Source organism: Hibiscus syriacus, unplaced genomic scaffold (assembly GCF_006381635.1).
Source record: "Hibiscus syriacus cultivar Baekdansim isolate YM2019G1 unplaced genomic scaffold, ASM638163v2 tig00110956_pilon, whole genome shotgun sequence".
In the NCBI taxonomy this organism is placed as follows: domain Eukaryota; kingdom Viridiplantae; phylum Streptophyta; class Magnoliopsida; order Malvales; family Malvaceae; genus Hibiscus; species Hibiscus syriacus.
The window spans coordinates 449,362-464,664 of NW_024062932.1; the positions used below are offsets into that span (position 1 = coordinate 449,362).

Below are 15,303 nucleotides of genomic sequence, written 5' to 3' on the forward strand. Positions count from 1 at the left end.
AATAAATTAATAAATACATCTTTTAAATAAAATATTTCGCATCCACGTCATAAATAAAACAAAATTTGATAAGGTTTTTTAAGTAAATAACTTGATAGGGATAAAAGTGAAGAAATAAACAAGAAACTAAAAGGGCTACCCTCGGGACCAGAGTCAAGTGGGCTGGATCCATTAACAAACTAAAAGCCTTGAAACCAATGGCGGGAAACAAAACCCTCTCTCTCTGTTTTTGTCACTGACTTTGTTTGCCCCCCTAAAAGCAATTTTTGTGGGGGAAATGGAGAAAGTGGTATCGGAGGCGGAAGAGCTGCCGAAGGCGATCGTGCGACGGGTGGTGAAGGAGAAGCTCTCGGAGTGCTCACCGGATTACGATTTTAACGTTCACAAAGATGCCCTCCTTGCTTTCTCTGAAAGCGCTCGCATCTTCATTCATTACCTTTCCGCCACGTAAGTCCGACAAAACAAAATCCCCAAATGCTTGCTTTGCTGATTTGTTTAGGGTTTTCTATTAAAAGTTGGTGGTGAATCAGGGCAAACAATATATGCAAGGAATCGAAGAGGCAAACAATGAATGCGGAGGATGTGTTTAAAGCACTCGAAGAAATTGAATTCTCGGAATTCGTTAAACCCCTTGGGGCTTCCCTTGCCGGTTAGCTACCGTGGAAATGTCTGAATACCCACTCCTTTTTTTCTTTTTGGTTTAGGATAAATGAACAATGGAAAACGATTGATTGGTTATTGATTTGTTGCAGAGTTCAAAAAGAAGAATGCTGGGAAAAAGGTGGATCAGTCAAGGAAAATGAGGCGAAAAAGAAGAGAAAATAGAGGATTCATCTGCCGAAAACGGAACCAAAACCAAGCAAAAGAAACAGGATAATGATAAAGAAGAGGAGCAAGAAGAAGAGGAAGAGGAAGAAGAAGATGAAGATAATCATGAAAGTGAGTAATTAAGCAATAATAATACTGTTGTTAAACTGGGAATTGCAATGCCCATTAAGTGTTCCTCTCATCTAGTTTCTTTATATTTTCATTTCCTTTTGAGATGGATCAACTTTCCCCTTCTTTTTTTCTTTTTGAAATTTATGAACCTTAGCTGGCTTTAACGGATATATAGTTGGACTTGAAATATTGTTTTTTTCTCAGCCAACAGATGCAAGGAAAAGGAAGCAAAAACAGAATAATCAAGGCTAAAATGTTCGTGCTTTAATCATTAATAAGGATATGAACACGACAGCATCATCAATAAAGTAGATATGTTTCATGGTCACTCATTTTATTCCCAGTTTGGTTTGTAACAGTCGCTGATCACTGGAGGGGAAGGAATCAATAGGGGCGATACCACCATGATGGATATGGCTTCTGTGCTTTCCCCTGTTTGAACTGCTACCATCTTTATTATTTCTCTGATGTAGAGGCGGGCTCGGAGGTTGTGCTTCTGGTTGTTGCCTGCGTTAATGGATGATAAATGTATTTTCATTAGGCATATACTACTATAAGATCAAATAACAGAATGTCGCTGAAGAACTATAACATCATCCATCATGAAATTTACAGGAAAACAAAGAGGATAAAGAGGCAGGAAAAATAAAATAAAGCTTTTCTTTTTCTGTATACTGATTTTGTTGAATCATATTTTGACATTTAGATGAGACAGAGAGTGTTTAATTTTAATTGCATCAGCTAACCAGAACCTTAAAGAAAACGCCACCTAATTCAATGTCATTTTATATGACAATATTTTTATGGACAGAGATTTTAAAAGTTCAAAATATTGAATAGAAAATACTGACACCGAACTGGCAGGACGTATCCGATTCGGTCATCAGGTAGAGCATTGACATGCCAGTTGTAGTTGGTGCCCTCCCTAGATTAATGGCTGTAGATGACATAAATTTTATTTCGGATTAATCTTGATAACTCATAAAACGAGTAACATAAGGATAATGAAGAGACTAAGATCATTCTATTACATCTTGACTGGCACCACAAGGCTCAAAACACAGTTCATTACATCTTAAACTATACCCACTGATCAAAATCAGACATTCAGCATGTGGGAATTGGAGGTCAAAGGTCAAGCTAACTATTTTCTGACTCTTCAAGCACTCCTCACCGTCCTATTGGAAACAAGATACAGTTCTCTGAATATTTTCCAAGCCAGGAGAACCAAGAAAACTATAATTTTAAATGTACTTTCTCTTTGGAGGAAAAAGAAAAACCTCGTATCCAAAAGCAAAGCCAAATTAAAACAACCAATACTTACAAAAAACATGGAACTTTTAGTTATAAAGCTAAAATCCAAATACAGGTCCACGTCCAATATATTCTATAGAACCTACTTCACTGAAACCTTATGGATGATTCTTCTAAAGCCAAACTCTATAACGATTGGGTTTAGAACTTTAGATAGAAGTCTACCGAAAAAAACACACAATGATATCATAAGCCACATGGCAAGATTTAATATTTAGCAAGGATAGCAATGACATGCACAAGTCAATGCATAGGTTCAAAAGAAGACTAGTAATTACCTGCAGGTATTGAAAAAATAATGAAGTTATAGAAGCAGTCAAACATGCATCGAACATGCAGAGATCTCACCTGTGCAAGGCCTGGAACACCATATCCTGGAGCTAGAGCACCATATGCACCCCCAACGAGTCCATAGCCAATGTGGAGTGGATAATTAGGAAGAAGACCTGATGTCTGAGAACTTGACCCATGGTGAGGACTCTTTCGATCTGTTAGAGGCTTTGCAAGAGAACATTCCACAACTTCGCCTGAAAAACACAATATGACATTCAGAATTATATATTAGTAAACAAAAATGCTAGAAAGATAAGGATTCAGTAATTACCGCCCAGTTCATATTTTTCTGAGCTATTCAAAGCTTTCATAGCACAAGATCGCCCAGTTAATTAACAAAATTAACAAAATATATCATTTTGCTTTATAAATTAAGCAATTCCTATGGTTCATCTTGAATCTGTTATTATTTAAGAGATTGTGACATAATATAACCCAGATCCAAACATTAAGCACCATGTACCTGAAAAGACATTGTATAAATCCGGTAGTCAGGGTGAACACCTCTTCATGGAAAACGCAGAAGAGGATTTTGAAGCAAGGCAAAAACCAAGCGAGGTAAAAGTTGCAGTGAGGATTACTAGCCAATCGTGAACCAATATCCTGCCCTCTCTAACTCCTTGCTCAAAGAGGCTAATATAACCTTTAGAATTAGATTATATAAAAAATTTAGGGATGATACTCAGAAAATAAATACATAACCACACATCTAGAAGACATGGAAAGAGAGAAGGTAAACCTTGTGAACAAGTAAAGATAGCACTGCTTCAGGATCAACACTATCATAAAGTTCATCAAGATTTTTAGCTGTTCCATACTGCAGAGTTCGTATTCTAAGTCGTCTCTTAAGTGAATGCTTGCCTCTGCATAAATGATGAGATGCTCAGCCAAAATAGCTCCAGAAAGAAAATTGTTAATTGGTTAGCTTAATAATTTGGAACTCTTATAGTCATGTTGTCAAGAATGAAACAGTTCACAATTCGACTGTAGTCTGGCAAGAACAATGTAAGATAGAATGTCCAATATACCTACTAGAAGAAACTACTCCTGAACTAGAGAGTTCCTCAGGGGGCACGACAACACTATACTGGAATGCAATTTGCACCATAGTAATTCAGAAGAATGTCTGCAAAGGGAAAAAAAAAAGAGATTAAAAAGATCTAATATTACAATGGTGCTGCTCCACAAAAGGTTATCAACAAAAAAGGGCAGCACAACCAGATACTACTCAAAGACAGTATTCCCCAAGCAATTAGGTAAGCTCATCTGGTCCAGGCAAGAATTAATATACTGAACAAAATATAATCTTATTTACATATTACAAAGCTCAGCTTCAGATTTTTCACATGATAAGAAGAAGAGAGACTTAAGAAAGATTCCTAAGTCCTAACCAAGCATAATGAATATCTTTTATTGAATCTTGAAAACCCAAAAAAAGTGGAATACTAAGGTATAAGATTCTATGCCAGATTAAGTCCATGAAATTTACTGCAAGATATGCATATTACAGAATGCTGTTCGTCAAATTTCAACAATCAACAGCAATTTTATATTGTTTTGTTTCACTCAAAGAAAGAACCTAGAATGAGTAATTTATACTGGGAAATCCCACATTATTGGCAAAATCAAAATCATAAGTATATGTTGCAAAAGAATCACAACAAATAATGTGCTGAACATTTTCGTATTGAGGATCTGGGAAGAATGACCATACTGCAAAAGGAGGGATTAAAGAAGTGAGAAAGCGAGAACTGTTGGGTAATATTTCCTAGTAAGAAAATTTGAAAGAAGGGAAAACTTACAGAATGGCCAGGTTTGAATTCAGTAGATGTCCTCAATCTTAGTACACAATTAAAGCATATGGTCGACTTAGCATTCGGTACCTGCAAAGCAACATCAATAAAAAATTGAAATGGAGTATCCATATCACTAACTCAAGTAGATATGAAGTGTTCGAATAACACATACACTGTTATTTAAAAAAGGGAATAAATTAGAAGTGATGTGTATCTAGCCTAAGAGAAAATATAGCAAATAATTGTTTCAATATCATTCTCACACCTAATGCAAAAGTGTTTCCATATTCTGATCCAAGGTAATTGCATAATGCTTCCATTGCCACCCCAAAACCACGGCCACCCGTGAAAACACCATCCAACACTTGACCTGTCTCTGGGTTCTTTCCCATGAAGTAGTTGGTCTGAGTTTCAAGTGCAGATGTGATATGATCCTTACAAGTTTCAACCTGAATAGGTTATTGATTTTAGAATATCAGTATGCAATAATTACAAAATTACATTATTTGATTTATATAAATGTGGATACGCTACAATATCATAGGCGAAAGACACAAACAACAAAGGTTATCTCAGATACAAACAGATGTATCTACTCACTTTCCTACCTAATTCTACTGTCACAAAATAACCATTCCATTCCCTAAATATCCCATTCAGAAAATCAAAACATGTTGCATGAACCATGAGAGCAGCAGCCGGGATAAAAATGAAGGAAACAAGAATGTATGAATACATACTGAAAGTAGCTAGGCATAAAAAATGAGGTGCGAATGAAGGAAAATATAAATGTCAAAATGAAGGAAAATGAAGGGGAAAGAAGGGGGAAAGCTGAAGAAAAGAATATCATTTTATCCACTAAAAAAGAACCTTCCAATGTTGCTTGCAATGCATTGTTTTGAAAACCGGACCGGACCGGCCGGTTCAACCGGGAACCGCTGCCTAGTCCGGTTCAATCTACACCAGTTGAACCGCTATTAGTGAACCGGCCGGAACCGCTGAACCGTTCAAACCGGACCGGCTGAAAACCTGAAAAAACCAGAAAAACCGCCAATTTTGTTTTTTTTTTTTTTAAATATAAACCAAACGACGCCGTTTGTTAAACGAGCCAAGTCGAAGTCGAACTTTAAAAGTAAGCTCAACTCGACTCAAACTCACGAGCTAAAAATTATCAAGTTCAACTCGAACTCGAAATATAATATTGAAATTTGAACTCGAAAAGGCTTGAACTCAAAAAAAAATTAAAAGCTCGATTGAAGCCTAAAATTCGAGCTTGATTGAAGTGAAAGAATAATTCACTCAATGCTCACCAAAAGGCTCCATGATTTTGAATGTCACCTCTATTATTTATATAAGTTAGTTGGGATGCTCTTCTATATTTCTTAGCCATGTAGGATTGTTTTAAAAAAAAAACCAAACAATATTATTTTGTTATGATTTTTTAGCCCCAAATTTATTTTTTAATTATAGTTATATAATTATATTTATTATTTAATATGTTTTACCTTAATTATTATGTTGTAGTTAATTTGAATCATTTTGTTTCACTTGATTTTATGGTTTTTAACTTATATATGTTATGACTTACTTTGAATATGACTTGTGATATAAAAAATTATTTTTTATTAAATATTTTTGGTATTTTTATTTAATTTTTTAAATAATTATGACGTCGTCCGGTTCTTCCGACCGGTCGGACCGGTTCGACCGGTTGAACCAGTGAACCGATAGCATGGCCTGTTCGCTAACCGGTCCGGTTTTGAAAACCATGTTGCAATGCACTTTTAGTAAGCTCCAAAAATTCTTCTGAAGCTATAAATACAAAAAAATGTATTATAAGCATATATAGGTTAAAATATAGAAATGTGAACATAAATATGAACATCCGCCAAAACATTAAGGGAAGACCTGAGCTAGAGACCGGGTATGTTATCAACTCAATACCTTTTTCTTTTCTTTTCTTCTGAACATCCTTCTTGGAGCAACATAAACACTCGTATTTTTCACACATCAAATGCAAAATAAAAACATATATACTCAACTGTAAAATTTCAATAACTACTCAGTATTCTCATATTCCTATGTACTACCGTACATGAATGGAATCCACATGTGAAGTGTGAAGGTCAAGAATTAGAATATGAACTCTCGTACTTTCAAATCCTAAATTGGTCTTAAGAATATAGTTGTCAATATTATGAAACTCGGTTCATCCAAAATTTCTATGACGAAAAAGAAACTAGATTCTCAACTAAAAGACCCATTTTTACCCTACGAATCAATATCAATTATAAATCTAACTGAAATTTGAATAAATTTAATTGCCATGTACAAAAATTAAAAAACAATTCAAATTAGTAACGCCAAAATCAAAATCTAACAAAGTAAACGAGGATCTCACACGACAAATCAACAGCGGCAACATACACCGGACGAGCGTGCAACATTTCGTCCTGCGATCCTTCCACTAAATAAAAACACGAAAAAGAAAATTGTCAGTATCCCTCGTTTTTCTCTATCAGTAACCAAATTACACTTACAAGGCAACTCAAGATCGATAAAGGACGACATCATTTCGGCACACGACTGAGGACGAGAGTATCTGGCAATGGATTCGGCAGAGAGGCCGTTGAGTGTGCCGCAAAGAGAACAATTCCAGGCCCATTGGTCGAGTTCACAATAGGTGTTGAAGTAAGCGTAGCAATTCTCGCATCGAGGTAAAAGATGGCCGTCCGATCCATAGGCCGGAGCTTGATCGTTCTCATCTTTGGAGGCAAACGGTGTAACTGTTAATCCCCATGGAAAGCCGGAAGCTTCTTGGGAGTCGGATTCAGCCGGGAATCTTGACACCGTCGCACGAACCGCCATAGTTTTTCTCTCTCTTTTTTGAGTATTTGTCGGAAATTAATGGGTATTTGTCGGAAATTAATGTGATCGTTCTCATTTATTGCTGGTGAATGAGTACTGCTCTTGTGCGTATATGTAGATAGCCAATAAGAAACTTAAAATATACCACGTTGGATTTTGTTAATGACGTAGCGGATCCTTTTTATTTCTTTTTCATTTCCACTAAGAATTCTGTGCTATGAAGTATTAGGCATATAAATAATTATTAATTTAAAAATAACTGTCCAACTATATTTCCATTTAATTATTTAATTTTTAAAATATACGTTTATAGTTTTATTCTACTTTTGTTTTAAAGATGAATTATTAAGGTTTAATGTAAAATTTGTACTCAAATATAACTTTAGATGTCTAAAATTTTTTTACTCAAAATAAGTGTTGATATTTTCGTATCTAAAAACTTTTCACTCAAAATAGATGTTAATATTTTCTTCGTTACACTCTCGTTAAAAAAATCATTATCTAACACGTCACGTATTTTCTTTTTAAATTTTATTAAAAAAAACTTTAAAATATTAATATTTTTCAGTAAAACCAAAAGAATCCAAACTCCTTAAATCTCTAACTCCAAACTTCCACCACCATAGCCTCTCACCGCCATCACAGTTGAACAGTCACCCACCTGTCATCAACAACCCGCACACCGACCATCAAAGACAGCTACTAGTTAAATGTAAAAATTGATGCAGAAAGAACATAAATCAATTCCACAAATTCATGAAAAAGCCATTTAGAAAACCCACAGCCTGGAATTGTAGTACGTAAGTAGTAGTTACAACACAGTTCTTATCAAATCAGAAAACAACATAAAATGCTTATAAAAGTTTGGTTTATTTATCACCTACTCCGTGCGACAGGGTATGGGGTAAACTGTTGATGGCATGTTCCACTTTCAAAATCTGATGCATTAAACCTCAGTCACGGACTTCTTGTTTCTTCTCCTTAGACATGAGATACCATCCCAGAGCACCAGCAAAGGTCACAACACCGGCGAGAACCCCATAGTTTCGATACTTATCAGTTGATACTTTCTCAGTAGATGCTCCTGTTGTCGAGGTACTAAGGTTAGGTTCAGCCACACTACCCCCTGAACCTGCTTCGGCCTTCTCCTCTGGTTTGGGTCCCTGAATATATCAACAATTAGTTGAATACTTGATCACTATTTGTTACAAAAAATAACTTGAATTTTGTTTGATATCACGATTGAAAAGGGAAAAGGATAACTACCAAACACTTCAAGCATTAAATTATTAAATGACCTTATTACTCGGTATAACCTAGCACAAAAAGGCACACAAAGAAGTCCAACCTTAATCACAATGGCAACTGACATACTTTTTCGACATAAGAAAAAAAGCCACAAGCATTTTATTTGCATTTTAATTAAACAGACATAGTCCGCTGTTGAAATAAAATGATGCATAAGGCAATTCGTGATCAATGCATAGTGGTAAGTGTTTGTGCATGTATATCAGTTGCTGTAAAATATTTTGTGGGTATAAAAAGTTGATCGAAGAAGCATTGAAAGATAAGAGAGAGAGAAAAACAGTAAGACTAAGAACCATCCTAAGCATCTAATCCACAGCACAGAATTTAGGTCAAGATATATTACATATCAATGATAGCATACCTTGCGTGTAAGTTTCTCCAATTTCTCTTGCTCGATTTTCTGCAATAATGCATCTTTTTGTTAGTCCACTAACAAGTCACAACATAGGAAAATAATGTACATAATCATACGACAAAACGTTATGGTGTCAGTGACTGTCAAAATCCTTAGATATTCGTTGTCACCGCATGGACAAAAATGGATGACCCAGTTTCTTTCATCCACCCCACTTATCTTTACAGCATACCCTTCTCCTAGAGAATGATATGGGAAATGCTAACTTATTGATAATCCCAACTCCCAAGTGAACAAAATGCTAGAAACTTCAAACTTTAAACAGAAAAAATAAAATATGCAAGAAACAAGGGAAGTTTAAACTTTAAACAGAAATGACTATCAGAATGTCAACACATCTGAACCTTAAGCTCACACCAAAATAACATGTAGATGATAAATGACGAAACAACTTAAAAAGAATGCATACCTTGATGTAAACATTTTCCGCAGCCTTTTCCTCCTCGCTGAGTATCTTTCCAGAGCCAGTCGAGAACCTACGAGATACGGATCTGAAGGCCATTCTGGTTGCCATTGCCATAGTAATTGTGGTTGAATATAGTAGGCAGAAACAATCAATCAGGTAACCCAACATATAGAACCAACTATCCCATGTTAACACCATCAAACATAGACAATTTCTTTCAAAGCAAGGATGGAAATAATCAAAGGAAAACTACGTAACCCCAATTCTTAAAACTTGAAAGCATTAAACTATGGTATCAATCATAACATCAGCTATCCAGCTTCAAATGAGGTTATCAAATCAAGTATCAGCATTATGTAATTGAAAGCCACAATATCCATGTCCTAAAGCAAAGAAAACCCCCAGGCTTAAAAGACCTAAGTGATAAACCATGTAGGGCTCAAAGTCAAGTATGCCCTAAATACCCAAAAAATTCATCATCTACAATCATCTTAAACTAAAACTCAAAATGACAATGCAAAAGGAAACCGAAACCGCTTTTCCATTTCATATTTCATCTCCAGTTTCACATTCATTTCACCGAATCCTAAAGTAGACCAATAAAGACTAAAACCAAGTGTTAAACAACTTGTGAGATTGAATGGCAAACATGAGCAAATAACTTAGGATCGAATGAAAATTCACATAACTTCTGTAAGTTCTTACCGAGCAGCTGAAGCAGTGACATTGTAAAAGAGAATGGAAAGAAGTGCCCGCTGCCTGCTGGTTAAGTGTTATTGTGTAGGCATAGGGTCTGTATGAAATGGGCCCCGTTTTAGATTGGTTCATATGAAAGGAAGCTTTCGGCCCGTTTGATTGGAGGAAACGGTTTTTGAATTTTTTGATTCCGTGGAGCGTTCCACACTAATCTATGCTTTTATGATTCAAATATTCGTGTAGAAATTGTGTTTTGACTATATCCTAGAGTATGTATGAAATTGGATTATGTATTTTTTTTATTCTTAATCTAAGATAATATGTACTAAAGACTCTCAATCATTTGATGATGAACGTCTAAATATTCTCGGTTTTTAACCAAAAACTTCTCCAAATAACAATTATCCATTTAATCAATGAAGTAGTTTGAACGCTTGATTCATGTATTATGACATTCTTTCTTGTTTCCTAATTAACAAAATTTGCATTATTTAAGATGTCTCTAATTAGAGTATATTCACGTATATTTTATAATTTTTCATTTTTTATTAATGAAATGCTATTTTATTAAATAATTCATTAAGAAAAAAGTTGTTAATGTGGTTGATATTAATTTTTTTTAAATAAATACAAATATTTATGTAATCGAGAAGTTATCATTATTAATTAATTAATAACTTTCATTCAAAATAGCAGAGGAACACGAAATAACATTAAGAATAAATTTTAATAGTATACTAGAGACAGGCAATCATAAAATTTTTTATACAGTGAACAGAGGAACACAAGTAAAGAATATTAAAGCCAAGCAACTTGAGCCAACACGGCTAATGGTGCCACTGTTAGACACATTGCGACGGTGGACACGGTTATTGTTCACGGCACCGGGTGTATAAACTGGAATCTGTCCTCCTGATCCACTGCCAATATCCCCACCACCACCATCACCTCCTCCGTTGGCGGTAACAGAAGGCGCGTCCCCTCCTCCTCCACCGCGGGCGGAGGCAGCTGCGCCACCACTGCGCTTTTTTACTACTTCAATTTCGTGCTTACCTCCTGATTCAGTTGAGATCGAGAACCAATTTGCCTCCATGGCTGCTTTATCGTTTTGTTTTTCGTGATTGAGATCTACAAAAAAAAATGAAGCCACGGTGATCTTAATAAGCCTGTAACAAAGAACAGCAGCCTTACCAGGAAAAAACTCTATATACATATATGGGTAAAATACAACATTCTTCGCTAAATTTTACTCTCTCTTCCATTATACTTATTGTACTTTTAATTTTTCTAATTTACTTACTAAGCTTTCAAATTACTCATGTTTTAATCATTATAAATTATTTTATTATTATTTTTCGTATAATATGATATTTTTTATTGTTATTTAATATATAAATAATTTAAAATAAAAAATGAAGTTGGTTGGCTACCGTCGTAGATTTCCGTAAATGATGGTCGTTCGATCCCAAATTTCATAAGACGATTCATCTCAACCCCTGAATCTAAATCTAATGGTTGTTTCATCGAAAACAGTCCCAAAACCCAAGAATCTCGACTAGAATATTTTGACTTTCTCATTTTTTTGATATCTAATTCTTGGACTTCATAGCAAGATCCGACAAAATGGAGGTCAGATTCGGACTCAGGGTGTCAAGGCAAAACAACCTATGAAATTTGTGACCAAATGACCACCATCTACGGTGATAGACGGCGACCAATGTGACGACTGACCACCTTCTCTTTTTATTTTATATTTTAAATTAATTTATATTAAATAATAAAAAATACCATATCATATTAAAATAATTCATAGGGGTCAAAAGATGAATAATTTGAAAATTTAGTGAGTAAATTAAAAAATTAAAAATACAATGAGTAAAATAGGAGAGAGGGTAAAGTCAATGAGGAATGATGTAATTTACCCATATTATATATATATGTGTGTGTGTGTGTGTGTGTGTGTGTGTGTGTGTGTGTGTGTGTGTGTGTGTGTGTGTGGAGAAGAGTAAAATAGCCAGTACCTGCTGCAAGCATGGGATTTAGAGGAAGAAGATGAAGGGGAAGGGAGAGCAGGAAGAAGAACACAGCTGGTGGCAATCTCATGGTTTCCAAGTGTAGCAAATGAAAGAAAATGGTAGCTTTGCAAATTTATATGTTCCATAAATATTCAGCCACTTGTTTCCAGCAGAACCCATCGTTTTCTCCCTTTACAAACAAAGTTAGCGGCCACATATTCTTCTTCTTCTTGTTTATCCTCATCCACACTCGCCGGTGCATGTTGGCCCTACGACGCATTTAATCTTCAGCAACCATTCAAGCAAAGCATAAAAGACCAGAACCCACCTTGAATTTCTTATTAAGGTTGGCCTCTTCTTAAGATATACCTTTTTCGGGTAAATCACTATATGAACATTATTTTATTCTAATCATGACCAGTTTTGAATCAAAACAGGCTTAACAATTAAGATAGCACCGAAATATTAAACTATTTAAGAAAAATTTAAAGACTTATTAGATATTTAAACTCGAAATATTAATTCAGCATAAATCAAGCGACTTTAGTAATTAAGGAATTGTTATTATCCTTGAGGTCCCGAGTTCAAGCACGCATGTAAGGGTATGAGTGTTCATTGTCAAATAGTTGAAACTTTTTGTACATATATTACCTTGTATTCACCCTAAATTTAAAAAAACTCAACTCAAAAAACAACTTCTAACTTTAAACTTACAATGACTTAAATTGTAATTAGACCAAAAATTTGAGAATACATACTTATCATTCTTTAGTTCGACCCTTACTTGATTAAATATTTAACAAATTTTTATATTTTTAAATTTAAATATTTATTTTTACATGAACCAAAATACTATTAAACTAAAATTATATCGAATATAAAGCTTAATAAATGGAGCGACTTTCATTCAAAATAACAATTTAAATATACTATGATCTAATTAAGATTGAAATTAATAATGAGAAATAAAAATATTAACCTAAAAAAAATAATGAGTTAATCTCAGTATTTGATTTCTCATTATCCAATGATCTAGTGTAAAATTAAAAGTTTTACAGTATAAGTGGATAGTAACTCATTCAAATGGATTATGATCTAATTACATAGATTTTACACATTTTAATCGGGAGAAAATTAAAAGTTGAGATTAACAGTAGAAAACGAGAAGATATTCACTCAGTCTTTGGTTTTCTATCTCCCAACGATCCTAAAAAGGGTGTAAAATTAAAATTTTGTTATTAATATATATATATATATATATATATATTAAATAACTAACAATTCAAATAATATAATTGGAATTACAAGTTGGACTCAAATTCAAATAGTAAGTTCATCATGTAGAGGCCTAATGTTGGCTTACATAATAATATATATTAATGTTTCCATCTACACTATCTATTAGATTATTTTTTCTTGAATTAAAAACCCATCAACTTTTTTTTATTATTATTAAGATTTGAGAAATAAGGTATACTAAGAAAACTGCACGGTGCTTTATTGGCAGTAATTTCAACCAATACTAATTGAAATACATCACTACTTAGTAGCTGGAAGTAAATGTAGCGAGGTAAACTAGTCAAGTCGATTTCGAGTATTGTTGAGTTCGATTAGATTTGAGAATTCTAAAAAAGTTCGATTCGGTTTTAAAACTCTCAAGCCTAAAATTGTCAAACTCGATTCAAATTCGAAATCATGAATTGAAGCTCGAAATGAAAAAAAAAATCTTAAACTTAACTCGATTGAAACTTAAACTCAAACATGAACCTTAACTACATAAAATTTTTATAATACATTTTTTAAAAAGAATCAACACATAAATGTTAATATTATTAATAATTTATGTTTTTTAATTAAAATTTTAATATATTATATTTTCGAGTTGCTTGCGAGTTTTTCGAGTCGAGTATCAAGTAGCTTGTTTTGACTCGTTAAGAACTCAAATCAAATATTCATCAAACTTTAATCGAATCGATCTCGAATAACTGACTATCTATATGTCTCATTTACAATCTAGTTGGAACTTGAAACCTCCTTACAAGTACACTTTAAGGGGAATAAATGATTACATATATGGCCGAATTAATCTAAACTAAAATGACAAAGTAATTGAAAATATTAACATATGACAATATTGTAAGGGTAAAATACATCCTTACTCACAAATTTATTTTCTAATATATTTTAGTCACCAATTTTTTTTATAAAAACTTTATTAACATTATAACTTTTTCGGTTATGATCATTGGTCATAAAAAATTGATGGTTACATCAATACGATATTTTTATTTTTATTTTTAATTTTTATATATTTTTCCTAGCAACCTATGTGCTCTTCTATTAGTATTTTTATTTCACCAAAAAAAATGATGACACATAACACCATCAAAATATTCTTTGATTTTATTTTATCAATATAGACTATAGTGATGACATGTAACACAAAAAAAATTATGTTGTTTGAGTGTTGGTGAGAGAAATTTAACATGACATTAATTATATTTAATTTTTAAATAAATATTATTTAAATTAAAACATAAAATTTGATAAAAAAAAAGTATTAACAAAATTCTTGTATAGTTCAATAGTTCAACATTAGATCTATATGCAAAGGACGAGAAGAAAAAAATAACGTGAAATTTTTTAATAAATAAAATTGAAATATTATATCAACGTAGCTACTAAATTTTTAATGAAAAAGGGTCAAATTAGGAAAAAAAATATTAATGATACTGTCAATAAAAATAGTTTGCTGACTAAATTAGGAAAGAGATAATATATTAGTGACTAATATTGAAATTATCCTATTTTAGTGCTTCAAAACCAAAGAAGCAGCAAATTACCGGGCAAGAAAGATGGTTGCACATAATTGGTGGAGGGCAAAATGGTCCAATAGACCAGGCTAGTAAAAAATTAATTTATTAAGTCATCTTTAAAATTAATTTGAAATATGCGACAAAAATTATTGTACATGAAAAATTTGCCACGCCTTAAATAATATTTTTTAGTCAAATTCTTCACGTTAACATAACAAAATTCAAAATTAATAGATTTTATCATATCATAATTATAAATTTTAATATCTACGTGAAAATTTCAAATTACTATAATAAATATTATAATTTTGAAAATAATTTTTATAATATTGTATCGGACTAAACAAAAAATCTGTTTACCTTGTTCGGTCAATTTTGTCATTGGTGGAGTGCAGAA

General features: G+C 33.2%; 3 protein-coding genes and 1 pseudogene across 3 annotated transcripts; 1 reads left to right on the forward strand and 3 right to left on the reverse strand.

The window, feature by feature from the left end:
- Positions 1-242: 242 nt before the first annotated feature.
- LOC120148296 lies at positions 243-1,095 on the forward strand (annotated as a pseudogene).
- Positions 1,096-6,116: 5,021 nt separating this feature from the next.
- Positions 6,117-7,313, reverse strand: LOC120148297 (uncharacterized protein C4.03c-like). Its single transcript, XM_039161456.1, has 3 exons — positions 6,923-7,313; positions 6,784-6,849; positions 6,117-6,194 (listed from the first exon to the last, which is right to left on the reverse strand). Exons 1-3 carry the CDS (start codon positions 7,248-7,250, stop codon positions 6,127-6,129), a joined length of 462 nt encoding a protein of 153 aa, XP_039017387.1. The 5' UTR covers positions 7,251-7,313; the 3' UTR covers positions 6,117-6,126.
- Positions 7,314-7,987: 674 nt separating this feature from the next.
- Positions 7,988-10,136, reverse strand: LOC120148410 (uncharacterized protein At2g27730, mitochondrial-like). Its single transcript, XM_039161539.1, has 4 exons — positions 10,084-10,136; positions 9,383-9,516; positions 8,920-8,958; positions 7,988-8,413 (listed from the first exon to the last, which is right to left on the reverse strand). The coding sequence occupies exons 2-4, from the start codon at positions 9,491-9,493 to the stop codon at positions 8,204-8,206; spliced, it is 360 nt and encodes a 119-aa protein (XP_039017470.1). The 5' UTR covers positions 9,494-9,516; positions 10,084-10,136; the 3' UTR covers positions 7,988-8,203.
- Positions 10,137-10,827: 691 nt separating this feature from the next.
- LOC120148409 (putative uncharacterized protein DDB_G0287183) lies at positions 10,828-12,179 on the reverse strand. The gene is made up of 2 exons (XM_039161538.1): positions 12,097-12,179; positions 10,828-11,203 (listed from the first exon to the last, which is right to left on the reverse strand). Exons 1-2 carry the CDS (start codon positions 12,176-12,178, stop codon positions 10,839-10,841), a joined length of 447 nt encoding a protein of 148 aa, XP_039017469.1. The 5' UTR covers position 12,179; the 3' UTR covers positions 10,828-10,838.
- Between the last annotated feature and the right edge of the window lie 3,124 nt (positions 12,180-15,303).

Excerpts from the sequence above, each read along its gene's own strand:
- LOC120148297 (XM_039161456.1), bottom strand. The coding sequence starts at position 7,250 with ATGGCGGTTCGTGCGACGGTGTCAAGATTCCCGGCTGAATCCGACTCC. Across the intron at positions 6,850-6,922 it reads TATCGATCTTGAGTTGCCTT|TGGAAGGATCGCAGGACGAA; the intron begins GTAAGTGTAATT and ends GTTTTTATTTAG. Across the intron at positions 6,195-6,783 it reads TGCCGCTGTTGATTTGTCGT|CTTCAGAAGAATTTTTGGAG; the intron begins GTGAGATCCTCG and ends TTGTATTTATAG.
- LOC120148410 (XM_039161539.1), bottom strand. The coding sequence starts at position 9,493 with ATGGCAATGGCAACCAGAATGGCCTTCAGATCCGTATCTCGTAGGTTC. Across the intron at positions 8,959-9,382 it reads CGGAAAATGTTTACATCAAG|AAAATCGAGCAAGAGAAATT; the intron begins GTATGCATTCTT and ends GCATTATTGCAG. Across the intron at positions 8,414-8,919 it reads TGGAGAAACTTACACGCAAG|GGACCCAAACCAGAGGAGAA; the intron begins GTATGCTATCAT and ends TGATATATTCAG.
- LOC120148409 (XM_039161538.1), bottom strand. The coding sequence starts at position 12,178 with ATGAGATTGCCACCAGCTGTGTTCTTCTTCCTGCTCTCCCTTCCCCTT. Across the intron at positions 11,204-12,096 it reads AAATCCCATGCTTGCAGCAG|ATCTCAATCACGAAAAACAA; the intron begins GTACTGGCTATT and ends TTTTTTTTGTAG.